The sequence below is a fragment of the Chiloscyllium punctatum genome, chromosome 8 (genome assembly GCF_047496795.1).
Source record: "Chiloscyllium punctatum isolate Juve2018m chromosome 8, sChiPun1.3, whole genome shotgun sequence".
NCBI lineage: Eukaryota > Metazoa > Chordata > Chondrichthyes > Orectolobiformes > Hemiscylliidae > Chiloscyllium > Chiloscyllium punctatum.
This window is the reverse complement of record NC_092746.1, coordinates 47,494,941-47,522,905: the sequence shown is the minus strand read 5'-3', so window position 1 is coordinate 47,522,905 and position 27,965 is coordinate 47,494,941. Positions and strand designations below refer to the sequence as shown.

The 27,965-nt window shown below is 39.7% G+C and overlaps 1 protein-coding gene across 2 annotated transcripts in view; it reads right to left on the bottom strand.

The window, feature by feature from the left end:
• calcr (calcitonin receptor) overlaps positions 1 to 27,965 on the bottom strand; it is a 267,197-nt gene that overhangs the window by 153,100 nt on the left and 86,132 nt on the right. For both annotated transcript variants that reach the window (XM_072575487.1, XM_072575488.1), the window contains exon 2: positions 26,632 to 26,720. In XM_072575487.1, the coding sequence (XP_072431588.1) occupies positions 26,632 to 26,682 (51 nt within the window). In that variant the 5' untranslated portion in view covers positions 26,683 to 26,720. The remainder of the gene's footprint in view (positions 1 to 26,631; positions 26,721 to 27,965) is intronic.

Genomic DNA, 27,965 nt, shown 5'->3' with positions numbered 1-27,965 from the left:
GACCCACCGCGGCTAACCCCTCCCCCCGGGAAGGAGCTGACAACAGTGAGCGAGAAAGCACATTAGTACTATATTGCAGTTCCACCCAAACAGTCCCATTTCATATAAAAAACCCAACACAAAGAAATTAGACTGTGCTATCATTGCTATAGTGAGTTCCTCAAGGTATCCACTATGCACACAAATGTTCTTATTCATAAGTACTTGTTAGTCTGGTTAATCTTTGCAATGGATTATTCCCAGACTTTAAATTCTGTTGGTTCCTTAATGGCATACATACACATCATTTTTGGTAATTTGTCTGAATGCTTGTCTGGGTGTTGTTCCTTATCCTGAGAGTGTCGGTCCCTTGTCTCATATTATCTGTTAGCACAATAACATTGCTCCAATTATGCTGAGTTACATTCAGTTGTAACAAATTGTTAAGAACGAGCAAGGAAGGAAACCAAATAGACCACTTAGCATTGACCTAGGTGTCAGAAACGAGAATAACAAATTCAACTCAGTTGACTCTCCTTACCAGGATCCAGGGTCTAGTGCCAAATTTGGGAGAGATTCTCACAGACTTGTCAAGCAGCAACATGATATAATCGTACTCAGGGAATCATACCTTACAATGTCACTGACAACACCATCACCATCCCTATTCCACCAGCAGATCACACATGGGTAAGGAAACATTCTGCAGATTACTATGGGCTGCTTATACTCGGTTGTTGAATCAGTGTTTCTCCATTCCAACACCATTTGGAGGAAGCACTTACATGACAAAGATAATAAAGTACTCTGGGTGCCAGATTTCAATATCCACCACCAACAGGAGCTCAGCAGCAGCACTACTGATCAAGTTGTTGGGCCTTAAAGAACAGAGCTGCTCTACTGGGTCTATAGCAGGTGGTGAAGTAACCAACAAGATGGAAAAGAGTACCCAGCCTCATCCTTCCCAATCTGCTGGACACACATGCATCTATCCAATCAGAATCAGTAAGGGTAACTACTGCAGGGTCCTTGTGGAGATGAAATCCCACCTTCACATTGAGGATATCCTCTATCATACAGTGTGGCACTAAGACTGTGCTGGATGAAATAGATTGCAAACAAATTTGAACTCGAGCATATCTGCAACCACATGGCCCAGCACATATCCAATTCTACCATTACCATTAAACTTAGCTCAATGGAAAATACAGGAGGGCATGCCAGGATGCATCAGGCATACCTAAAAATGAACCATCAGCCTGTGAGTCTACTTGCACGCCAACCAACATAAACCAGTGATAGTCTGAGCCAAGTGATTCTGTCACCAACGGATCAGGTCTGAGATCTGCAGTCTGACCACATCCAGTCGTGAATGATGGACCATTAATCATCTCACTGGAGGAGATGTCTGTATGAACATCCCCACCTTCAATGATAGAAGAGCCCAGCACATCAATGTTACAAATATTTCAGCCTCATCCTTTGCAATCTTCAGCCAGAAGGGGATGATCCAGGTCAGCTGAATTCAAATGTTCCTGGACTTACAGACAGTAGTTGTTAGCTAATTGGATTCATTCTACATGATATCAAAACATGACAGATGGCATTAGATGATGCAAAAACTACGATCCCTGAGAATATTCCAGCAATAGTATTGAAGACAAGTGCTCCAAAACTTGACGCTTCCCTAATCAAGCTGTTCCAGTACAGTTACAGAACACACATTTACCCAGGTTTTACCTGGGAAATTGCCGAGCTAAGTCTTTTACACAAAAAGCAGATCAAATCCAATCTGGTCAGTTACTGCTCATCAGTCTCCTCTCGATCATCAGTAAAGCGATGGAAGGTGTCATCAACAGTGCTATCAAGCAGCACCTGCTCAGCAATAACCTGCTCAGTGACGCCCAGTTTGGATTCCACCAGGGCCACTCAGCTCCTGACCTCATTATAGTCTTGGTTCAAACAAGTTCAAACTTTGTTCAAACAAGAATTTCCCTCTACTTACTGAGTCAGGCATTTGGCAATTTTTGGTAGCAAGTGGACGTAGATCCAGATCTAGCACTGCTGTTGTCATATAATTTTAGAAGTCATACAACACCAGGTTGTAGTCCAACAGGTTTATTTGAAATCACAAGCTTTTGGAACACTGCTTCTTTGTCAGGTGAAAGCTTGTAATTTCAAGTAAACTGGTTGGACTGTAACCATGTCATGTGACTTCTGACTTTGTCCACTCCAGTCCAACACTGACATCTCCACATCATGTCATACCATTTGTGTTGGAAGCTGAATAACACAGTGCACTAATTGGTTCACTTCCATTGCTTTTGCTGAAACCCACTGTTGCAGCGGTACAAAATCAGGGTTGTACCTTCCACTTAACTATCTATACTTGACCTTTACATAAATATCCCTCACCTTGATGAGCCTAAAATCCAAAGAAAATATTGCTAAGGTACAATTTGCTTGTTCAAAGAAAAGAGCATCTAGATCAAAAGTGCAGAACTTTCTTGATGCAAAAGAAATCTTAAAAATGAAGGCTTTTGTTGTTTAACGAATGCAAATTTCTGTTATGTGTAGTTACTACCTGCTGAAAATTCGATCTTGGCAGTGTTGGGAATGACTGTAGGTGCAGTTTACATACTGTGTTCCTGGTGGATCCTAAGTGTTGCAGAATTTGCTCAGATTTCCAACGGGAGGATGTGAGGTGATAATGGGGAAATTTCTTGCATCTAATGACTGGCCTGTTAAACACAGAGAGGAGACTAGAGATTGGGCAGGACACATGTTTCAGTGACTGGCCGTCCTGTCAGAATGGCACTATAGAAACACCACTGCCAGCTCAAAGAAGACCTGCTGAAATAAAAATAAGGACTTTCAAGAGACCATAAGACTATGAAACATGGCAGCAGATGTATGCCATTCAACTAAGTGAATCTACTCCATCATTCAATGAGGTCTTGGCTGACCTAATAATCTCCAAGTCCACTTTCCTGCCTTTGTCTAATAACCCTCAATTTCCTCATTGATTAAAAATCTGTCATTTTCAGCATTGAATAAACTTAATGACCCAACGTCTAAAGACCTCTGCTATATAGAATTCCATAGTCACTTGCCTCTGAGAGAAGGACTTCCACCTCATCTCAGCGTTAAAGGTCTGATTCCTTATCCTAAGATTATGCCCTGTGCTCTGACAGGGGAGTTACTTTTGGACTGGAGGAAAAGGGATAGTGATGGGCTGGATTCAATGGCAGAGTCTTGCTGCTGATTGTCCTGCACAGGACTGGAACAACCAAGTTGAAGTAAGTGAAGTCTAACCTCCTTAGAAGCTGTTTGTACTGGTGGGGTTGGGAATAAGCATGTAATTTTTAAACGGGAATTCTGTGAAAATGAACATTCTGGTGCATATTAGAGCCCAGTGTTCAAAGTGGGGAGAAGTGTAATTTTTTTGCCATGAAAACTCTCAGAACGAGGGAGGATCTTGTGCTTGACCATACCTACTACATGCCATTTGACCAAAAGGCCATTTTCATGAGCATTTATCTTGCTGGACATCCAAGGCACTGCCCAATCCCTTTGGCAAAGCAGTGGAAATCTCCATCAAGACTGCCAAATTTCTTTGTTGCTGGTCCTCCAGCTCCCATCTCCTGGTTTCCAATCACAGCAGTCGATTAGTGCATTTACAAAATAGCTTTGCGTGGGTGACAGGGATACAGTGTGGAGTCAGGACTCAGAAATTAGATGCACACTGGGCTTCTGTTCCAGCTTCAGAAATCTCACCTTTGACTGCATTATGCTCAACTATACCAATTCACCTTTCTACAATAACAGAAAATACTGTGAATTCTGTGAAATTTGAAAACAAAACAGGAAGTGCTGAAAAATCTCAACAGGATTGGTAGCATATGTGAAGACAGAAAGAGAATTTCAAGCCAAATTCTACTCACTTTTTTGAGTCTAAATCTGGTGATAATATGTTGTTTGTCCTCTAATATTTATAACAGCGCAATGCTGTTAAAGTTCAATATTAATAAACTAGAATTGTCAGTGTGAAATTAGAAATGAAGAATTTAGCAGGAATTGCATTTTGAAACAATGCTCCACAGTAACTGAAGCAAACTGTGTTTGCTTTCAAATGAATTAACAAAAAAATTAAAGAAACAACAAAATAAAAATTAGGACGTCAGTCTGCATGCATAATTATTCTTGGAACTGCGATACAAGTGCAACCTTAGACTCAATTTCCTGTTCTATGTTTATTGATTAACTGGAAAGCATGTGATGTGCCTCCTGAAAGATTGTCATAAACAGCTACCAGTTGATTGATTAGATGTGTTGAATAGACCAGTTCATTTCATTTGGTTGAAAATATGATGTAATGCAAGATAAGAGGACGATATCAGTTTTTCTAAAAATGAAATGCTACATGATTTAATTACTTGGTCTAAAGCCGTCACTGTCTATTTGAGTAATTCATAAAACTCATGTCCCAGCACAACCTTGTTCTTTGTACTGTTTAAAGGAGATTACGGTTCGGATAATTCATCTCTTCATAATAAAACTTTGTTCTCATTTCAGTTCAGCAAAGTAATATGCTCTTTAACAAGAGATAGTTTCTCAAAGCTTTTTTTTAGATTACATTACAGTGTGGAAACAGGCCCTTCAGCCCAACAAGTCCACACCGATCCGCCGAAGCGCAACCCACCCATACCCCTACATTTACCCCTTGCCTAACACTACGGGCAATTTAGCTTGGCCAATTCACCTGACCTGCACATCTTTGGACTGTGGGAGGAAACCGGAGCACCCAGAGGAAACCCACGCAGACACGGGGAGAACATGCAAACTCCACACAGTCAGTCGCCTGAGGCGGGAATTGAACCCAGGTCTCTGGCGCTGTGAGGCAGCAGTGCTAACCACTGTGCCACCATGCCGCCCACTTTTCATCTTGCATTCATTGGAACAACTCATAATTAATGCCAAATTGAAGGGAAAACAACAGCCCAGGCTTTCCTCTGGTCAGATGGTTATTACTCCAGCATAGATGAGAATTGTACCTGGTGAGAAATGGCATTTTCAAATAAGCAAGTATTCTATGCCTAGCACCTTCTGAAAGTGTCTATTTAAGTTGGAGACTTTGTACGGGTTTTGATGTCATTAGCTAAAATAGTTAGACTGTTAACTACGAAAAAGTTGAACTGTTAGCTATTAAAGTGACAACATACACACCTCCAACCACACCTCTCCCCAGACCTGAATACAACACCCCTCCATGATGGCATCCTCCAATTACCCCCATTCCCCTACCAGACTGTGTTAAACACAAGCAATATACCCCACCACCTGGCAACCAGACCTGAACACTGTGGCTCAGTGCTTGCACTGCTGCCTCACAGCACCAGGAATCCAGATTCGATCCCAGCCTTGGACAACTGTCTGTGTGGAATTTGTACATTCCCACCCCCCACCCCGTACATGCGTGGGTTTCCTCTGGGTGCTCTGGTTTCCTCCCACAGTCCAAAGATGTGCAGGTAAATTGGCCATGCTAAGTTGTCCTACAGTGTGCAGGTTAGGTGCATTAGTCAGAGGTAAATGTAGGGTATTGGGTAGGGGAATGGGTCCAGGTGGGGTACTGTTCGGAGGATCAGTGTGGACTTGTTCGGCCAAATGGCTTGTTTCTATATTGTAGGGATTCTATGATTCTAAAAACCCCCAACCACTCTGGAACTGATTTCTTCCACTCAAGCCAACCTACTCTAAACATGCAAAACCTACCTTACCACCTGGCACCCTACTGCTCGCTTATTTGGCATCCTAATCCTGCAACCCTACACCCCTTCCTAGCTGATATCCTACTCAACTAGCATTCTGCACACCTCGCACCCCACCTCCTTTCCATTTGGCATCCTTTCCCTTGCACACTACTCACTTCACAGCTGGCATCATTTCCAGCAGGCAATCTCCTTACCTCGTACCCTATTCTCCCTACGCATCTGGCATGATACCCTAGCCTCCCAGCACCTGAACATCACAATTACCTTATATACCTGCAGTTCAATAGCAGCTGTGGATGTGGCTGTCTGGATCTTTAACTGCTCTGGAGATTCATTCTGTCCTGCAGAATTATTTCCAAATATTTCTGTACTTTTGATGTTCGATTCACTAGTCTGTAGCTCCTTAGTTTATTCCAAGCGCCCCTCTTGAATAACGATACTACATTAGCTGTCCTCCAGTCCTCTGGTTCCTCTCCTGGGGTCAGAAAGCATCTGAAAGTGAATGTCAGAGCTCCCAACAATCTTCTCTGATTAAGTGGTTTTCTTGGTCACTTCAGTAGGCATCTTCAATGCCATATGAAACTGTTCAGACATTGACTAAGTCTGATACGGGTGATGCAACATCCTCTATATAAGCATCATTAGTTAGCGAGTCAAGCTAGTGTAACAATTTGGCACCACTCATAGTCACTTGTTTTCTATGTAATAGCCCTCCAGTTACCAGGTTCATTAAATACAACATCTTAACTTATTTCTTGGTTGTTAGTCAAAATCATAACCATCATTCCAGAGTCTTGAAAGAAGTGGGTGGGTGAGATAGATGACGCATTTCTTTTAATTCTCCAAAATTTCCTAAATTTGGGGAAGGTTTCATTAGAAAATACCAAATGTAACTTCTTTATTCAAAAAGGGAGGACAACTGAAAGCAGAAGACTATAAGCCAGCTTAATGTCTGTTATACAGAAGATGTTATAAGTTTTAACTAAAGAAGCTACAATAGGCACACAGGAAAGTTCAAGGTAATCAGGCAGAGTCCACATGGTTTTGTGAAAAGAGAAGTCATGTTCAACTGATTTATTGGAGTTCTTTGAAGAAGGAGCATGCGCTGTGGATAAAGGAAAATCAGTGGATATATGGTCTGCAGATTTTTGGAAGGCATTTGATAAGGTGCCACATCAAAGGTTATTGCAGGGAATAAAAACTCGTGATGTAGTGGTTAACATATTGTAATGGATAAAAAGTTTAGCTGGATAGCAGAGAGTAGGAATAGATGGGTGTTTTTATGGCTGGCAAGATATAGTGAATGGTGTGCCATCAATATTGGACTTTTTACAATTACTTCTTCCAATTTATATAAGTGACTTCAATGAAGATCTGAAAGGAAGGATGTTAAATTGCCTATTGGCACACAGAGACGCAGAAAAATAAGTTGTGAAGAGATGAGGAAGCTACAAATATAGATTAAGGAAGTAGACAAAGATGTAACAAATGTAGTCTATGGAAAAATCTGAACTTGACCATTTGACGATTTGGCAGGAAGAATAAAAAAATGTATTACATACATGGTGAGCTCTGTAATGCAGATCAATCTGAGTGTCCTGATGCCTTAAGGTTGGAATGCTGCTACAACAAATAAGCAGGAAAGCTAATTAAATGTTATTTATTCTTGCAGGGCGAATTGAGTACTGAAGTAGGCTGGTTACGCTTCAGTGATGAAAGGCATTGACAAAATGTACAAAGTATTGACCGCATTTAAGAATGCATGCTCGAAGCAGTTCAGTTTTGTCAACAAATACCTGGAATTGGTCGGCTGGAGGAGCAACATCTCCTATTCTGTCTAGGGACCTTACAGTATTCAGACTGAACAATGAGTTTAACACTTTCAGAATGTGATCACCCTCCTCTATATTCATGATTGTAATTTGTTTCTTTTTTCGACCTATTTTTCTAATCAACCTGTTCAGATTAGTTATTACACATGTCTACAGCAGGTTTGATTTGAATCTAGACCTCTCAGTCCAGGGTAGGAATGGACTACAAAATGCACTACAAAATCTAATTGGAAAGGAACATCATTTATTGTTGAACACCAAAATAGACCCACTACCCATGATGTACACAGGATAATCTCAGTGGGACAGATAATTCTGCAGACCAAGCCTTCACTGTACTTTTTCTTTTTTTTTCCCCCTAGATCCAGAACTGCTCTCACACAACTGAACAAATTTTATTCCATCACCAAATTAGCAATGTATTTTGTTTTCATTTAGTAAACATCACCAATAAATCACCTGTGCTTCCAATTGAATAATTCACATACAAAGCCCATTCAAGGGCAATACAAGCCAGCAAAGGTGAGAGCAAGGTAGGGAGAGCAGGAAGGGGCTAAATCAAATTGAAGTTGGACAGGGAGGTAAAAACCCTGCACTTACTGTGGGTTTCCACCTTTCTCTAAAGGCACTGATAGTGTTGGTGAACATTGTGTGTTCCCTCCCCAACTAAGCCTTTTTTTTTGTACTCAGCTTTCTTTTGTTTATCAGAAGTGTTATTCCAACTGAATGTTTTTTATCTCCTATCACCAAATCCATGTGAATGTTTTTTTTGTTTTTAACTACTCACCACCGCCTGTAGTTAACCATGTAAGCAATTAGATATTTTCATGCATTTTTTTTCCTTTGCACTGAGTCTACTTTACAAAGAGGTCAGGTGATGAGTTCCTTGCCTGTTGTTGAGGGAACTCAATGAGCTCCATGAGGAGATTAATTAGTGATTCCCCCATGGACCTTGTAGGGGTTATCCCAAGTATCTACTTCCACACCCTGAAATCCTGTTTTGTACGGATTGTTCCCAGCACAAACATCCCAATTTCAACATTTGCCCTTCTCATTAGTAACCTACCTAGCATTTATCTCTCTCTTGGCTTCTCCTTAGCTATCACTTTGTTTCCCTACCCCTCGTCTCTCCTTCTCACTCTCTCTCATCGACATATCCATGTACTTTATTCACTTCTTTGCTCCCCCCCCCCCCCCACCAAAAGCTTCACCCCACAATCTGCATAAATACTACCCTTCCCCAGCTATTTTCAGTTCTGACAAAGGATTGCTGGACTCAAAACATTAGATGTGTTTTCTCTTTACAGATGTTGCCAGATCTGCTGAGGTTTTTCCATCACTGTTGTTTTTTTTTCTAGAATGGATGGGTTTTCTAATGAGCAAAGATAGGTCATGCTGGAATAGAAGCAGCTGCAGTTTAGAAGGGTCAGACAAGACTGAGTTGAAATATGTAAGATCCTAAGGAATCGTAACAGTTTGGATGTGGAAAGTATGTTTTCTCCTGTGGAAGAGTTTTGTTCTCACAGAGGGTCTGAACTCTCTTCATCAAAAAGATAGTGAAAGTAGAGTCTTTGAATATTTTCATGGTAGAGGCAAATAGATTCTTGATAAGCATGGGGTGAAATATTCTTGGTGATGGATGAGAGTGAAGTCATCAGATCAGCTATTGAATGGTAGAGCAGGATCAAAGAGCCTCGTGAACTTCTCCTGCTTCTAATTCATATTTTCATAAGTTTGTATATTTATACTATCATTTGTTGAATTGTACTCAATATTGAAAGCAAAGGTGCAGTAAATATCAGGTGTTATTGTGTGGATTTCACACCTTTCATTATAGCTAATTTTGCAAATGCTCTGCTGATTCTGGGGGTGGTAGATGCCACTGTACTAGAAGGGCTGAATTTAATGGCTGCAGAAGTGGTCTCTATCCACCAACCAGAAAGCCAGTTATGGTCTTTTCTGGGAACTCAAATGGAATGGAAAATGGCTCAGGCAGTGATGCCCACTGCTGGGACTGCAGCAGGCCGTGAACCAGAAACATTGCTGGAGGCATGGAGAAGAGGTGAGTGGGGTGTTGTTGTCATTAGACAGCAATGGCTGACAAAGGAAGTCAGGAAATGTATTAAAGAAAAAGAGAGATCCTATAAAGTGGCCAAGAGCACTGGGAGATCAGAAGATTGGGAAGGCTACAAAAACAAACAGAGGATAACAAAGAGAGAAATAAGGAAGGAGAGGATCAAATATGAAGGTAGGCTAGCCAGTAATATTAGAAATGATAATAAAAGTTTCTTTCAATACATTCTTGATGTCACAAGGAATTAAGGGCTACAGGGAGAATGTGGGTATGTGGAGTTGAAATGCCCAACAGCCATGATTGAATGGCGGAGTGGACTCGATGGGCCGACTGGCCTTACTTCCACTCCTATGTCTTATGGTCTTATGGTCATGGCCCAACAGGATGGTTAGGAAATGCTCTTTTAGTGGAGTAGCCCTCTGTATGGCACAGAAAGCCCCATAAGGAGCCATCACCAACCTCCCATCCTGAGACTGCAGGAAGGCCATCAGGTAATACACACAGAATGCAGCCAGTGTTTTGGCATAAGCTAAGAAAGCTACAGTTTAGAGCCCCACGTTATGAGGTGCCTCTAAATATAAAAAGAAATGACTAAATTTCAAGTCTTACATAATCCATTAAAAAATAAAGTTGATGGGGTAAAAAGACCCTTTTAAAATAGACATTTTAGATCTAATATGGCAAAGAGATACTTATACCACTACACAATTATATGAAAAGTCCTACTTGTAACTTTAAAACTGATCAGCAAGCCTTGATTTACTCTCTGCTTCCATTTAAGAAATGCAATATTCAGACGTTAAGACGTCTGTATCTTAAAATTCCAACAACAATGCAGATCAAACACACACCCACAGTGTAAGAATAAATATAACGTACTTTTTGAATTTTTAAAATGGTTTCTTGTTTAAAAATTGTTTTCGCAGAACTAATAAAACATAAAAAGTATGCCCTTCTCCTTTACAACAGGTAAACTTACATATTATTAAAGAGTGCATATTGCATTTTTTTACTTGTAAACATAGAGAATTTCCTGCTTACTTCTCTTGTTGTTATTATAGAGAGGCCATTTAAGAATGAGAGGAACTGTTGAAAGTGGATGTCAGAAGAAAAAAAAGCAGCTGCTTGAAAGGTTGCCCAATTAATTACTATAAATTGATAGTTATTTCATTGCAATAAAAGAGAGAATCTCATATTCCAGAGAGTCAATCTAGCCCACAGCAACCACAAATATTCATCTCTTTGACTGGGATAGATGACTTTATATCTATTCCATCAAAGGCAGGACTATGATTTCAAGATTGCAAGAAGGCACTGGCAAGCAAGAAGTTGGTTTGAAGTGTGTCCACTTCAACACCTGGAGCATCTGGAATAAGATGGGTGAATTTGCAGCATGGGTTAGTACCTGGGATTTCAATGTTGTGGCCATTTCAGAGACATGGGTAGAGGAGGGACAGGAATAGTTATTGCAGGTTCTAGGATTTAGTCGTTTCAGTCAGAACAGAGCAAATGGTAAAAGAGGGGTAGTTTGGCATTGTTAGTCAAGGAGAGTATTACAGTTGCAGAGAGGATGTTTGAGGATTTGTCTACTGAGGTAATATGGACTGTGATTAGAAACATTATTTTGGATTAGTGGTGCTGCACAGCAGTTCAGGCAGCATCTGAGGAGCAGCAAAATTGATGTTTCAGGCAAAAGCCCTTCATCAGGTATAAAGGCAGACAGCCTGAAGCGTGGAGAGATAAGCTAGAGGAGGGTGGGGGTGGGGAGAAAGTAGCATAGAGTACAATAGGTAAGTCGGGGAGGGGATGAAAGTGATAGGTCAGGGAGGATGGAGTTGTGGATAGGTGGAAAAGAAGATAGGCAGGTAGGACAAGTCATGGGGACAGTGCTGAGCTGGAAGTTTGGAACTAGGGTGAGGTGGGGGAAGGAGGAAAGGAGAGGGTACCCTGTTGGGAATTTTCTCAGTCTCTAAATAACTCCAGAGATGTAGAGGATAGGATAGCAAAGATGATCCTTGATAGGACTGAGTGTGGCAGGATAATTTTTATGGGAGACTTTAATTTTCCAAACATTGACTGGGAATACCATTGTTCAAGTACTTTAGACAGGTCAGTTTTTGTCTAATTTGTGCAGGAGGGTTTCCTGACACAGTATGTAGACAGGCCAACCAGAGGGGAGGCCACTTTGGATTTGTATGGGGTAATGAACCCAGCCAAGTGTTAGTTTTGGAGGTAGGTGAGCACTTTAGTGATAGTGACCACAATTTGATTATGTTTACTTCAGTGATGGAAAGGGATAGGTATATACTGCAGGGCAAGAGTTATAGCTGGGCGAAAGGCAATTACAATGTGATTAGGCAAGATTTATGATGCATAGGATGGGGAAGGAAACTGTAGGGGGTGAGCACAATTGAAATACGGAGCTTATTCAAGGATCAGCAACTGCAAGTCCTTGATAAGTATGTACCAGTCAGGCAGGGAGGAAGTTGTCAAGCGCCGGAGCTGTGATTTACTAAGCAAGTTGAATGTCTTGTCAAGAGGAAGAAGAAAGCTTATGTTCGGATGAGATGTGATGGCTCAGTTAGGACATTTGAGAGTTACAAGTTAACCAGGAATGATCTAAAGAGAGAGCTAAGAAGCGACATGAAAAGTTGTTGACTGATAGGATGAAGGAAAAGCCTAAGGCTTTCTATAGGTAAATTAGGAATAAATGAATGACTAGAGTAAGATTAGGGCCAATCAAGCATAGTAGTGGGAAGTTGTGCGTGGAGTCAGAGGAGATAGGGGAAGCGCTAAATGAATACTTTTCATCAGTATTCACACAAGAAAAAAAACAATGTTATCGAGGAGAATACTGAGATTCAGACTACTAGACTAGATGGGATTGAGGTGCATAAGGAGGATGTGTTAGCAATTCTGGAAAGTGTAAACATAGATAAATCCCCTGGGCCAGATGGGATTTATCCTAAGATTCTCTGGGAAGCCAGAGAGGAGATGCAGAGCCTTTAGCTTTCGTCTTCATGTCGTCATTGTCTACAAGAATAGTGTCAGAAGACTGAAGAATAGCAAATGTTGTTCCCCTGTTCAAGAAAGGGAGTAGAGACAACCCTGGAAATTATAGACATGTGAGCCTTATTTTGGTTGTGTTGGAATAGTGTTGAAAAGGAGATAGGATTAATAATCATCTAGAAAAAATAAGTTGATTAGGAATACTCAACATGGATTTGTGAAGGATAGATCGTGTATCACGAACCTTATTGAGTTCTTTGAGAAGGTAACCAAACAGGTGGATAAGGGTAAAGCGGTTGATGGGGTATATATGGATTTCAGTGAGGCATTTGATAAGGTTCCCCGTGGTAGGCTATTACAGAAAATACAGAAGCATGGGATTGAAGGGATTTAGCAGTTTGGATCAGAAATTGGCTAGCTGAAAGACGACAGAAGGTTGATGGGAAATGTTCATCCTGGAGTTCAGTTATTCGTGGGGTACCGCAAGTATCTGTTTTGGGGCCACTGTTGCATGTCATTTTCATAAATGGCTTGGATAAGGGCATAGAAGGATGGGATTAGTAAATTTGCGGATGGCACTAAGGTCGGAAGAGTTGTGGATAATGACAAAAGATGTTGTAGGTTACAAAGGGACATAGATAAGCTGCAGAGCTGGGCTGAGAGGTGGCAAATGGTGTTTAATGCAGAAAAGTGTGAGGTGATTCACTTTGGAAGGAGTAATAGGAATGCAGTTTATTGGGCTAATGGTAAGATTCTTGGTAGTGTAGATGAACAGAGAGATCTCAGTGTCCAGATACATACATCCTTGAAAGTTGCCAATCAGGTTGATAGGGTTGTTAAGAAGGCAGACGGTGTATTACCTTTTATTGGTAGAGGGATTGAGTTTTGGAACCATGAGGTCATGCTGCAGCTGTACAAAACTTTCGTGCGGCCGCACTTGGAGTATTGTGTACAGTTCTGGTCACTGCATTATAGGAAGGATGTGGAAGTTTTGGAAAGGGTTCAGAGGAGATTTATTAGGATGCTGCCAGGTATGGAGCGAAAATCTGACAAGGAAAGGCTGAGGGACTTGAGGCTGTTTTAGTTAGAGACAGCAAGGTTGAGAGTTGTCTTAATTGAGACATATAAGACAATCAGAGGGTTAGATACGGTGGACAGTGAGAACTTTTTTCCTCGGATGGCAATGGCTAGCATGAGGGGACATAGCTTGAAATTGAAGGGTGATAGATATAGGACAGATGTCAGAGGTAGTTTCTTTACTCAGAGTAGTAGGACGTGGAATGCACTGTCTGCAACAGTAGTAAACTCGCCAGCTTTACAGGCATTTAAATGGTTATTGGATAGACATATGGACAAGAATGGAATAGTGTAAATTAGATGAACATCAGATTGGTTTCACAGGTCAGCACTACATCGAGGGCCAAAGGGCCTGTACTGTGCTGTAATGTTCTATACTTTTATGATAGAGATGTGAATGTGACTTCTACACTTGAGAATGCTACAAAGCCTGAAATCCCTGCTGAAGAAAATAGATACACAAAGAATGATGATGTTGATCTCAGGGTTGTCTTGACTAAGGATAAGTTTATTATCGATTCCATTTGCTGGATAGCTTTGAGTCTTGTTGGCCATACCTGTAATTAGAACAAAGAACAGTATGGCACAGAAACAGGCCCCCACTAAGCCTGTGCTGACACATGGTGCTTTTCTAAACTAAAAATCTTTTGCCTTTAACATGATCTATATCTTTCTATTTCCTGCTTATTGATGTATTAATTATTCATGATGCCTCTCAAACTTTGCTACTGTATCTGCTTCTACCACCTCCTCTGGCAGCACATTCCTGGCACTTACCATCTTCTATATAAAAAACTTGCTTCTGACATCTCCTTTAAACTTTTTCTTTTTTCTCTTAAACCTATGTCCCATAGTAATTGACTATTTCTACCCTAGGAAAAAGACTCCAACTATTCGTTCTATCCATGCCTCTTATAATTTTGTAAACCTCGATCAGGTCACCCCTCAGCCTCTGTGAAAACAGACCAGCGTTGTTCAATCTCTCCTCACAGCTCATACCCTCCAGGCAACACCTTGGTCAACCTTTTCTGTATTCTCTCCAAAACCTCCACATCCTTGTGCTGGTGTGACAACCAGAACTGTACACAATGTTTTACATGTGGCCTCACTAAAGTTCTATATAGCTGCAACATGACATGCCAATTTTTACACTCCATGACCTAACAGATGAAGATAAGCATGTCATATGACTTCTTGTCCACCTATTCCATTTGTATTGCTATTTTTAGGGAACTGTGTACCTGCATGCCTAGATCCCTCTGTACATTAATACTTCTAAGGGTTTTGACATTTACTGTAAGCTCCCTCCTGCATTTGACCTTCTAAAATGCATCAGCTCACATTTTTCTGAATTAAACTCCATCTGCTATTTCTCCACCCAAGTCTCCAGCATATCTTTACTCTGCTGTATCCTCTAGCAATCTTCCTCGCTGTCTAAAACTTCCCCAACCTTTGTGTTGTCCAAAAACTTACTTTTCAGATCACCAACATTTTTCTCCAAACCATTTACATAAATGAAAGGAGTCCCAGCATTGATCACTGTGGTCATAGATCATTGGTCACAGATCTCCAGTCAGAAAAGCACCCTTCCACTGCTACTCTCTGTTTCTATGATTAAGCTAGTTCTGTGTCCATCTTACCAGCTCTCCACAGATCTCATGTGACTTGACCTTCTTATCACTCTGCCATGAGGAACTTTGTCAAAGACCTTGCTAAAGTCCATGTAGATACCTCCATCACTCTGCCTTCACCAACCATCTTTGTCACCTTGTCAAAAAAACTCAATCCAGCTTTTGAGACATGATATTCCCAATACAAAACCATGCTATCTGTCAATAATAGGTCCATTGTTTTCCAAATGTGAATGAATCCTGTACCTAAGAGCTTGCTGAAGCTGTCCCTGTCCAAATGCAGCAAGACCTGGCTAACATTCAGGCTTGGGGTGATAAGTGGCATGTAACATGTGTGCGATATATGCACCAAGCAATGACCATTTCCAGCAAGAAGAAATCTAACTGGCATGGTTTCTTAGGTCAAAAACCACTGCCAGTATGATATAGACTGAGTGCTATGGCAGGATTAGATCATGGAACTAGGATCAAGTTTTTAATGATGTCTTATACCTTATTAATAATATCACTTACCTACATTTCTATAATGTCATAGGCTTACACATAGTGAGGAAGCACAGAACACAACTTATTGCTATACATTACAGATACATACCTGAGTGACTGAACACACTACACTGACTCTATTACACTGAGTGAGAGTGATCGATGTCAGGCTGCGACTTTTACAATGGAACATGTTGTGATGTCACTTAGAGACATAGATATGTACAGCACTGAAACAGACTCTTCAGTCCAACCCGTCCATGCCAACCAGACATGCCAATCTAGTCCTACCTGCCAGCACCTGGCCCATTTTCCTCCAAACACTTCCTATTCATATACCCATCAAGATGCCTTTTAAATGTTGTAATTGTACCAGCCTCCTCCACTTCCTCTGGCAGCCCATTCCACACACGCACCACTGTCTGTGTGAAAAAATTGCCCCTTCGGTCTCTTTCATATCATTTCCCCCCTCACCCTAAACCTATGCTCTCTCGTTCTAGACTCCCCCACCCCAGGGAAAGGACCTTGTCTGTTTAGCCTATCCATGCCCTTATGGCTTTATAAACCTCTATAATGTCACCCCTCAGCCTCTGATGCTCCAGGGAAAATAGCCCCATAGCTCAAATCCTCCAACCCTGGCAACATCCTTGTAAATCTTTTCTGAACCCTTTCATATTTCACAACATCCTTCCGATAGGAAGGAGACCAGAGATGCATGCAATATTCCAAAAGTGGCCTAACCAATATCCTGTACAGCTACAACATGACCTCCCAACTCCTGCACTCTATACTCAGACCAATAAAGAAAGCATACCAAATATTGCCTTCACTACCCTATCTACCTGCAACTTGACTGTTTTCAAGCTACAGTTCCTACCTGGTCTGGAACTATTCAATAAGACAACATTTCACTTGTTCCCTTTCAGAAATGGGAACTTTTTTTCTGATAACATGTACATGCATATAGACACATTGTGATGCTGGAAAAACACTGCAGGCCAGGCAGCATCCGAGGAGCAGGAGAATCGATGTTTCGGGCATAAGCCCTTCTTCAGGAATGAAGAAGGGCTTATACCTGAATCGTCGATTCTCCTGCTCCTCAGATGCTGCCTGGCCTGCTGTGTTTTTCCAGCATCACATTTTTCAACTCTGGTCTCCAGCATCTGCAGTCCTCACTTTCTCCTATAGATACATGTATCAACATATTTAGAACACACTTTGGTGGATAAATGATATGACCAGATCTAGTCCTTATATTTATTACACCTTGGTCTTGTAACTTCGCTGGGCCGTATGTTGGCTGTAATCACAGATGTGTATTAGCAAATGTGTGGTTTTAGTCTGGCAGGGTTATCTTCAGTATCTATATTGTATTCTGTGTGACACATGATGGGCTGTTGAAGTACGGATATGTCACCTATTTCTTTGCAGGACTCTACCATTATTCATTACAACACTGGAGATAGTGCTGTAGTATCTAGCCATGAATCAATATGTTAATCTGAACATTTCAAACTCTTTTGCTTTGACCTGATTCAAGTTGGGATAACTTGATTTCATGCTCGCTGATCATGCTCTTGCATTATTTTCTCTCTTCTTTCTAAGAACCTGCTCATACATAGCAGGTTGGGTTGCAACAATGTGGAAAGGAAGAACTGTGCAAATCTGCTTTCTGAATATGGAGAGCCACCAGTGAGTTACCTAGAATAGTGGTATGTAGATGTACAAAGCTATCCAAAATCTTGGCATGTCAGTTTACATTTTTCCAGCATCACAATGTGTCTATATGGATTTTACTATGAACAGTGCATTTTGTGAGACTGTTTGGCTGAGGATAGTAAGGAAAATATATAACATATTGAACAACTATTCCAAGCGTATCTTGAAAGGTGCACAAGAGACCTGTAATTGTCATACACACATTGAATATGGCGGTCAATGTGTCAACCTCTTTGCAATGGTGGGATCATGATTTGTCATTAAAAATAGAGAATGGTGAAATAGCTGGTTACCAGAATGTAATCATTTCCTTAGATGTTGAAAATATCAGTTGCAGTCTAATACCACTACTCAAATGGAATCACTTATTGAATGAAAGGTACTCTCAATTGTTAAGGTTGAAGGAATTGACATGTTTCGCAAAATCTGATTATTTGATCAATGTTGGTGGGAAAAAAATGAATTCACACACCAACTTAGTTTTATCTACACTCAAATGATCTATGTTTATAATAAAATATTAAAAGGTATAGATAGAGCTAATGGTAGTTGTCTTTTCCCTAGGATGGGAGATTTCAAGACATTTTTAAGGTGAGAAAAGAGAGATTTAAAACATACAAGAGGGGCAATTGTTTTTTTTACACAGAAGGTGTTTTGCATGTGGAATGAACTTCCTGAAGAAGTGGTGGGTGTGGGCACAATTATAATGATTAAAAGACATTTGGATAAGTACACCATGAGGAAACATTTGGAAGGATATGGACTAAAAGCAGGCAGGTGGGATTAGTTTAGTTTGAGATTATGTTCAACATGGACTAGTTGGACCGAAGGGTCTGTTTCCGTGCTGTATGACTCTATATGCTCTAAGATGACTTGAAATGGAGCTTGTAGAATTGAAACTTGTTTTCCTTTAAAAGTTACATTCCTGGAAAGTTTTAGTTCATCACCAAATGACCAGGAATGTCGTGCAGTTTAATATTTTTTGAATTGGTTGAATTTGCTCTGCTCAGCTGCGACCAAATGTGTGAGATCAATGTTAAGACTATCTTCTAACAGAGATTCAATAATATCCACTTGAAGTCTTAAAAGAGTATCTTTGATCTCAGCAAAGTTTGGAAGTCAGCAAAGAGAATCACAAATAATCATTTCAGAACCTGATTTTTATTGAATCTCTAAATCGTACCTTGGGATTTTCTCAAGCAAGAATTGAAGTCCTGGAGATGCACTTGTGAGAGGTTTTCAATATTATTTCCAATGGTTTATGATTAGTGCAAACTATTAAATGCTCACTTAATTGATATTGCTGAAAGCATCATATCCCGAAAACATTTTCAATGTTGGAATCATTCACCCGAGCAGTTGTAAGGGCCTTAGACCAAATGCAATAGGCCCATTATCTGTAACAAACACAAATTCTCGGAAGCAAGAGCTTAGAGAGATTAAAGTGTTGGAGAATGAACGATTTTATATGCATTCAGCCAAGGTAATGAAGGTGTCTCCTTCTCAACCTCTCCTGAAGATGTGCTGACCCTCAGGTTAAACCATCATCAGTTGTCTCCCTGAAGTGAGAGAGCAGCCCTGTGGCTTGGTATGACTATAACGACTTTATTGTGCATTTTCACAGAAAAGATCACAAGAGTGAGGTATATTGATCACAAAATTCAGAATATATGGGGATTAAAAAATTGAAGATCATGAGGTATCTTTGTAAATAACTTTGTCTTATCGTGTTGGAATCTCTTGTTGTCTCCTGTTTTGGTAGGATCAATTCTGACATTGAATCGGTTGAACCAAAGAAATTGAGTTGGCTTATGTTGATTTCACATTTTTTGCATTGAAATCAGGAATGTGTTTCCTTGTCATTGTCATGAGATGCTGGAGGTTTGTATCATAATCATGTTTAATTCGTCTGAGGTTTGTAATGTCATCTGCTGTCCAGAGACAACCTAGTTGATTCTCAATTATATGGTCCAGACTTCGGAATATATCCTGACTGACAGATAATCCAACAGTAGTCTGAGGAAACAATACCAACCAAAAGGTGGTCCAAAGTTGTCAATGCCTGTGAACTAATATCCATTCTTGACATTAAGCTTGAAAAAATGCTTGAAGCTTGAGAATTTAGGATTAAGTTCTTCCAGGGTAGGATTCTTTTGTGAACCTCTCTTTAATGTGTTAGCGAATTGTCTTGGATTCAAACATGCACACACAGTGTCATTTATCTTCAAACCGTAATGAATACAGCTACACCAATCAATCTAATGTTTGACATTTGTGCCATGGAATTCATTCCAGTTTTGAACTTGACTTGAATGTGAATACTGCACTCTTATGAAAAGGACTGATGCTAGATTGGGTGCCATCTTTCAGATTTAACACTATAATGTCTTTAAAGTTACCAATAGCATTATACCAGATTGAGTAAGAATTAATCAGTTCATGGACAGATGCAATGTGTCTGAAATCTTTGCATTTGTGACTGATAAATTTGTTATGTTGAAGGTCATGATAATATGTGGGTCTGTGCATGTGATGGACTAATAATAGAATGCTCTGATATATAAATGATGTAAAAGACTTCAGGTGTTCATTTCAATGAGCTATATTGATATTTAAGATTGATCGTTCCAATGCAATGAAGTCAAGATCCATTGTAAGCTGTTAGTTTATCATGCATGGACTCCAGCATGCCTTACCAGTTTCCTGAGTACATCACATATAAGACACTTACAGGGATGGTGTTTCAACTTTTACAAAAACGTCTTCATGCGATGTTGATCACTAGGCCAGCATCTATTACACACTTCAAATTATCCAGAGGACAGTTTAGAGTCATTCACATTGCTGTGGGCATGGGGTTATATGCATACCAGACTAAGTGAGGACAACAGATTTTTTTCTCCTTAAAAGATGTTAGTAAACAAGATGGGCTTTTGGACGACAATCCACAGTAGCTACTTGGTCCCCGTTAGCCTATCTTTTGCTTTCAAATGTCTCTTGAATTCAAATTTGACAATCCGTCATGATGGGATGTAAACCTCTCTCTAAGACAGTAGCCTGGGCCTCTGGATTATTAGGTCAATTACATTACCACTCTGCCACCACCATCCCCTGACCAACTTCCTTTGGCATTCAAAGGGTGGGTTAGCATTGAATTCCTCATCAGTGGCATTCTTAACTGACCTGGGCCAAGCATATACATACTGTGGATAAAACAGCAGGTTAGAGGCTAGGAATCCTGAAAGGAGAAACTTGCTTTCTGAACGTTCAAAGCTTTCCCACCACCAAACCAGTCTGTAATGTCTGCTGGTCCCTTATTTTGATGAGTGCATCTCCCACCAAAAAGTTAAGACTATCCAGGACAAAGCAGCCCATTTGATTGGCATTTCATCCATCACCTTCCGTGTTCACTTCCTTTACCACCAATGTACATTGCCAGTGTGCACTGTTTACAAGATGCATTGCAGCAACTCTCTAAGGTTTCTTTGACAGAATCTTCCAAATCTACTATCTCCTCAAAGGACATGGACAGCAGATGCATGGCAACAAAGTATATTTATCCTGCCTGCAGCACATCATCCTGATCTGAAAATATGTTGTTTTCCTTCACTATATCACTATGTCAAAATCCTGAAACTCCCTCTCTCTTCTAATTCTTTTATAGAATGCTGGCATCACTGGTAAGGCCAACATTTGTTACCAATGCCATGCTGCTCTTAAACTGAATGACTTCTTGGGCCACGTCAGAGGGCAGAATGAGTCCACCACATCTGTGTGTCTGGCGTCATGTGTAGGACAGACCAGGTAAGGATGACAGACTTCCATCATTGTAGGACACCAGCGATCCAGATGGGTTTTCAAACCAATTGATGAGAGTTTCAAGGTCAGCTTCTCTGAGACTAGCTTTCAATTCCAGATTTATTAACTGGATCAAAATGCACCTGCATGCTTGACAGGATTGGGCCCTGTGTCCCCAGAGATTTAACTGAGGCTATGAATTACTCGTGCCTTGTTACCAACAAGTTGGAGCAGGCTTCATAATGCATTGTTAATTGTGTTGGATTTAATCCTCCAACCTGCCAAAAATCCCACTCACTTTAAAATTTAACCATAGATAGATCAACGTTCTAATAAAAAGTAGCCAATTTCTGAATACTGGTGTGCAGCACTTAGAAACATTCCATTTATTTAAGTGCTGAGGAACATTTTCATCCACACTACAAAGTAAAGTAACTTTATTTATTTTTTGTGACATTGCTCTCTTTACTACTAATCATTAATGCACATCTTTGCTATGCTACTTCACAATCATAGTAATTTTCATCATAGAGCAGGAATTGAATACAACTGATAAATTTCCCTATTTTCATGTTGTCTGGATGATTTCCAAATGCGTTACCTTGAGGCTTCCCCGATTTGTAGTGGATCATGAACAATGCATCCTCATCGAATCTACTACTTCTGAGAATTTGAAGCCTGATCAGAAAGTCCAGTATAGATTGGAGACTGTGTGCATTCATGTGCATTACTTCCATTATGCTTAGATTCTGTGATGTTGAGGATTTCTGCACGGATATGTCAGTAGAGCACAAATTGCTGATGTAATGACTACAAAATAATAGTGATCACACTTCAAAACTGATCATTGGCTGCAAAATGTTTTATGAGTCCCTGAAAATATGGTCAAATGCAAGATTTACTTCAAATGCAATCCTTCTGATGTCAGGTTTTTAATGCTGTAGTAGAGGCAGGTATTGTAGTTCCCTCCAGGCAGCAGACACCTATTTTTCAACAGCCACTACCCATGTCCTACAACTCACTTGATGCTATCAACTCTACCTCACTAACCACAACTGTTGTTGCGCTAGTCACTGTGCTCATGAGTGAGAAAGATATGAAAGTGATGAGGACATTGACTTGCTCACAGATGATGACTATAAAATCACTTTGCTTTTCCAGACCAACAACAAAAGTTTGAATTGAAGAATCCCTTTCAAATTAGGTGTTAAAACTAATTTAGTGTGCAAACATTTATTTCTAGGTTGTACAGGATTTTTCTGAATGAAGATTCTTTTAAAAATGGTTATAATTATTCAGTTAGGTTTGTAACATCAGACAACCACTTCTCCTATTCTGTGGAATGATTGTTCATATTAAGCATTCAGCATCCTATTTCCTCTCACAGCAGAAGTATAGCATCAGCTTCTATTAAAAAGATTTAGTATAAAACTAAATACAGATTAATGTCAGGTAAATGTTCTTTCAAAGTAACTCCATTCTTATTGTTACCTTTGTTTTCTAATTTGATCACCTTGTACACCATATGAGGCAAGATCTGTCAGGTACTGGAATCGAAATTTATCCCTTTTGCTACTTTTTCTCAAGCTCCCATCAAAAACATTTGAGAGGAGAGGAGCTGATCAGCTCCATATACTGTAGTCACTTCATCCTCTTCTCCTAGATCAACATTTCTGGTGCATAATTGGCAAAATGACTCGTGAGCCATTGCTGCATGCAATTAAGTATCATATCACTCAGCGTATCCCTACTCTTTTCTTTATAAATGAAGGAGTTTAAATGCTGCCTTTGGAAGATAATCATTGTTTTGCCAATAATAATTTTTGCTACCTCATTGCAAGCTGGCTGTGTGGTGTTTTAGCACATAACTTACTCTCCATGTAAAAACATCAGCAATACAGAAGTAAATGAGCAACAGCAAATTTAAGTACAAACTTTTATTAGCTGTCTGGTCACTTATTAGTGGTGATCTTTAGGCCACTGTCTCATTGGATTGTTTAGATTATTCACTCCAGAAGCAAAAAAATAGACAATACCACACATTAACCAATGATGATACTTGTCGTGTATGTGGTTGTCTTGTGCACAAAGCCTTTAGGAAACAATTTAATCTTAATACTACCTTAATGGGAAAGCTGGAAAAAAGGACAATGATATTAAATTGAAGTTTACCAAACAGGAAAACTATGCCATTGCTAATAAGAAATAATGTATTTAATTTTCTCCTTTCTTTGTTTTACACAGTCACCTAAATCTAACATTTTCCAGAGGGAGGTTTTCTCCAATATCTTGAGAATTAAGTCCACTTTCTGTCTAGCCTTCTAATTTTCTATGGTCTGTTAATCAGTCTGTTCGACAACAAGCCCTCGTATCTTGGTTATCATCGATATAGGGCCTAGACTGAGACCTACTACATGCAAGCTTCAAAATATTCATAGCTGAGAACAAAGACAGGACTAGCTGGGTTGAGTGCAGGACAGACTTTCTGTCTCAGAGCTTTGTGGACAGAAAAAAAGAGTGAGCTTTTAAAGAAAGAATACGCTGTAGCTGATATGGTCTGCAGGAGGATTAAAGCTGCTGGAACTTTGTGAAAGACTGCAGGAAGCTGTAGCAAAGAGGAACTTGAGCATCTTTCTGCATAAATCAGAAAAAAAAACAAGCCTCCATGTTCAGTAGGTAATGGGGAAGGCAAATAGATTGTTAGCTTTTATTTCAAAAGGAATGAACAACAGGAAGATCTTGTTAAAGCTATACAAGGCATTAGTCAGACCACAGCTGGATTACTATGAACCTTACTTAAGGAAAAATATATTGTAATTGGAGACAGCCCAGAGAAGGCACAATAGGTTAATTCCAGGTATCCACCAATGTTTAATCAGTGAGGGAATCAAAGGTTATGAACAAAACGTGGGAACTGGACTTTCAGGGTTATCAGTTCAGCCATGATCTCATTGAATGGCAGCACAGACTTTGTGTCCTACTTCTATTCCTATGTTTTACTATCTTATGGAGCTGAAAGGCAGAACTAAGGAGAGAGAATGGTTTCTGATTAAATAGATGTATTCTGTGACCACCTAGATATTCTTTAATATTTGTACTGGTGAACCTGGGACAATAAATAACTGCAGTGCGCATTTTTTATGGAAGTCAATTCTGGAATTTAAGAAAAGCTTGAGTAGAAGAATATGGATGGTTATTTATCATAAAGATTCAGTGAAATGGAAAAACAAGAACCATTGGAAGCTGGAAGTAATGGTGGATTGTTCTGTATCAAACCTGTAATCCTGTGGAGAATAAAGTATACAAGGTTTTATGGAATTATTATCTGTATAAAGACATTGATTGATTAAGGTTATTATTTCTGTAGCTTTGAGTATTGGTTACATATCAAGTTAAAGTTTAGTTGAGGTTGTTTTTATTTTGTTACAGTAAAAGGTTTAATTTGAAACTTTGTTGGGGAGCTCCTTTAAATTGGTCACTGGGAGTTCACGTCTTGTGTTTTAAGTTATCAGTCTCTAGATAGTTCATAACATATAAGAAATTATTTATACAATGCATCTTATTTTTGTAAAATCATGCTTCCTCTACAGGAAAAAAGTACAATCTAAAACTAAAAGTAGTGAGTAATTTTCATAGCATCGTAGAACCATACTGTTCAGAGAGGCCCTTTGGCCCATCAAATCTAGATTAACAAAAATCTACACTAAATCTATATTAGTCCCACTTTCTACCACTTGGTCCATAGCCTTGAATTAATGACATTTCAAGTCCTTATCTAAATACTGTTTAAAAGTGATGAGGTGCCCTGTCTACTAACCTCCCACACAACGCTTTCCAGATTCCCACCATCGTCCAGCTGAAAATATCCTCAAATCTCCTTTCAACCTCCTGCATTTCACCTTAAACCTATGTCTTCTCATTACTGTCCCTTCAATAAGAAGAACAATTACTTTTATCTGCCTTGCCCATGCCCCAAATAATTATATTCACCCCTATCTAGTCCTCCTTCAGCCTTCTTTGCTCGAAAGAAAACAATCTGTACTTATCCAGCCTCTCTTTATAGCTAATATGCTTCCTCTCAGGTATTATACTTGTGAATCTCATCCACATCCCTTCCATTGAAATTATATCCTTCCCATTGAGTGGTGCCCAAAACTGCATCCAGTACTCCAATGTTTTGTACACTACAACTCCCTATTCTTATAAGCTATGCCACACCTGATAAAGTGTAAGGAAACTTGTTTATCATTCCCTCCATGACTCTATATATATCATGAATAATAAGGGACCGAGCACTAATCCTCATAGTCTGCTACTGAACACTTGCTTCTAGCCTCACAAGCTACCTTCTATCCTAAGACTATTTTGGATCTAACTTTCCAAGTTACCTTGGATCCCATGTGCTTCTTCATCAGTCTCCCCAGAGAGGCCTTGTCAAAAGCTTTTCTGAATCCATATAAACTACATCAACTACACTACCCTCATTTACACATCTGGTCACCTTCTCGAATTTGTTAGTCATGCCTCCCTCTGACAAAGCCATGCTGACTATCATGATCAACCTTACCTCTCCAAGTGCAGATCAACCCTCTCCTTCATAATTTTTTCCAATAGTTTAATGTGAAATGTACTGGTTTCTGGTTTATCTCTACAAACCTTCTTAAAAAGTGGAACCACATTAGCTATGCTCCAGGCCTCTGGCACATCCTCTGTGGCCAGAGAGGAATTAAGTATTTGGGTTATAGCCCTGTAATTTCCTCCTTCACCTCACACAGCAGTCTGGGAAACAACACTCTGAACCTCGGGATCTGTTAACTTTTAAACCACCAAACCTCCCAAAGCATCCTGGGTCCCCATATCAAACTGCTAAACAACCTCAGAGACCCTTCACACTTTGACGAGTCAACCCTAACCTACTGTCCCCTGGTTACTGGTTGGCAGATGGTGAGTTAACAGACAATACGCCTTTCTGACTATTTTCATTCTCTCGAAGTGGAATATTCCATTACTCTGGGATTTTCATTGTGATTAATGGGAACTTATCATCATATAATTATTTGGTTTTATTCTCACATCATATGAAATGAGGTTGCATTTCTACGAATTCAATTAGCGGCAAGGATTTAATACTATAATAAGATGCAGAGATACATATAGATAAACAAATCTTTTGTAGTGGATGATAACATTTCAGTGCAAACTTGCTTTGTTGTTGATAACAAGGTGCCTTTATTTATAGGCATTGCTTGACTCACCAAAGTAATTGTTGCTGATAACACAAAACTGCTCACAAGAAGTCTGGTCATAATGGATTCCTTAGGCTTGATGCAGTCACGGGGAAAATCTGCAAATGCAATGAAACAACAAATGACACTTAGATTCACAGCATAGAAACATCATTTGTCTCAAATGGTTCTCACAGGCATTTCAGTCCACACAACTCTTTCCTCAGTCAGAGAATCCTCATAAAACTCAATTCCCTTTTCCTTTCCATGTTATCACGGATTCCCATTTATTGCATCTATGATGTTCAATTCAACTAGTTGCTGTGGTAACAACTTTTCCATTCTCCCCACTTTCTGAGTAAAAAAGGATTATTCTGTGTTCCTGACTTGTTTGCAAACAGTCATATTAGTCTTGAAATGTTAATTCTCTTATGTCTCTATCCACAGTTCCTGCCACACCTGCTGAGTTTCTCTAGCGCATTCTGTTTTTATTTCTGATCTCCAGCATGCGCAGTACTTGGCTTTTATCACAATTTTATTTTCTGGTTACTCTCCTACGGTGTTCTTGGTTTGCTCTGGACAGTCTGCAGTATTCCATTTGTGATACAATGCACTGGACTCAAATCCCACTTCTCAGGGTTAATTTTATGGGGTACCATATTCCCAACCATATGTATCACTTTAAAAAGAAACTTTGTTTATATTAAAGAAATATTAGCAAGGAAGAATAATTCATTCTTTACAGAGATTGATGATTTTACTACCCAAAGCTAACAGGAAATTGCACACCTTCCTATAGAGTACAGAAAGTTCTATGGCATTACCTGTCTTTGTCTTATTTTAGGATCAAGCACCATTACACATAACGGAGATTGTAAAATATTTCAGAAATTTTCAACCTTCTGCCTTGAATCCTGCCATTCTGACTGTCAAATCCCAGGCAACCGAGAAAGATAGAAAGTGCTATTTGCTCTTTCATTTTCTATAGTTGAGTGCAGTTTTGCCAAATGCAGTGTTTATTACCATGGTCCAATTGGTAGACAAATGTTATGTAAGTTCACCAATTTCAGGAGATATTAGACATTTGAGATATATGCAAATTAAGAGGAACAAAGATTTAAATGAGATGTTAGTCAGCTGCAGGATATGAATAAATGATAAAGGCTGATTTTCTGGATGGCTCATTTGCTGGATGGCTCATTTAATTTATCTCTTAGGTAACTAAGCAACATAAACAAGGAGAAAGCTTTCAAACTGCAGTAGTCCCACTTTCAATGGTAGTTTTCTCATTTGCAGTATTTTGAGTGTGGTTCATAGCATGTGACTTTTCTCACATAATCCTCTGCTTTTCATTATGAAGTTTT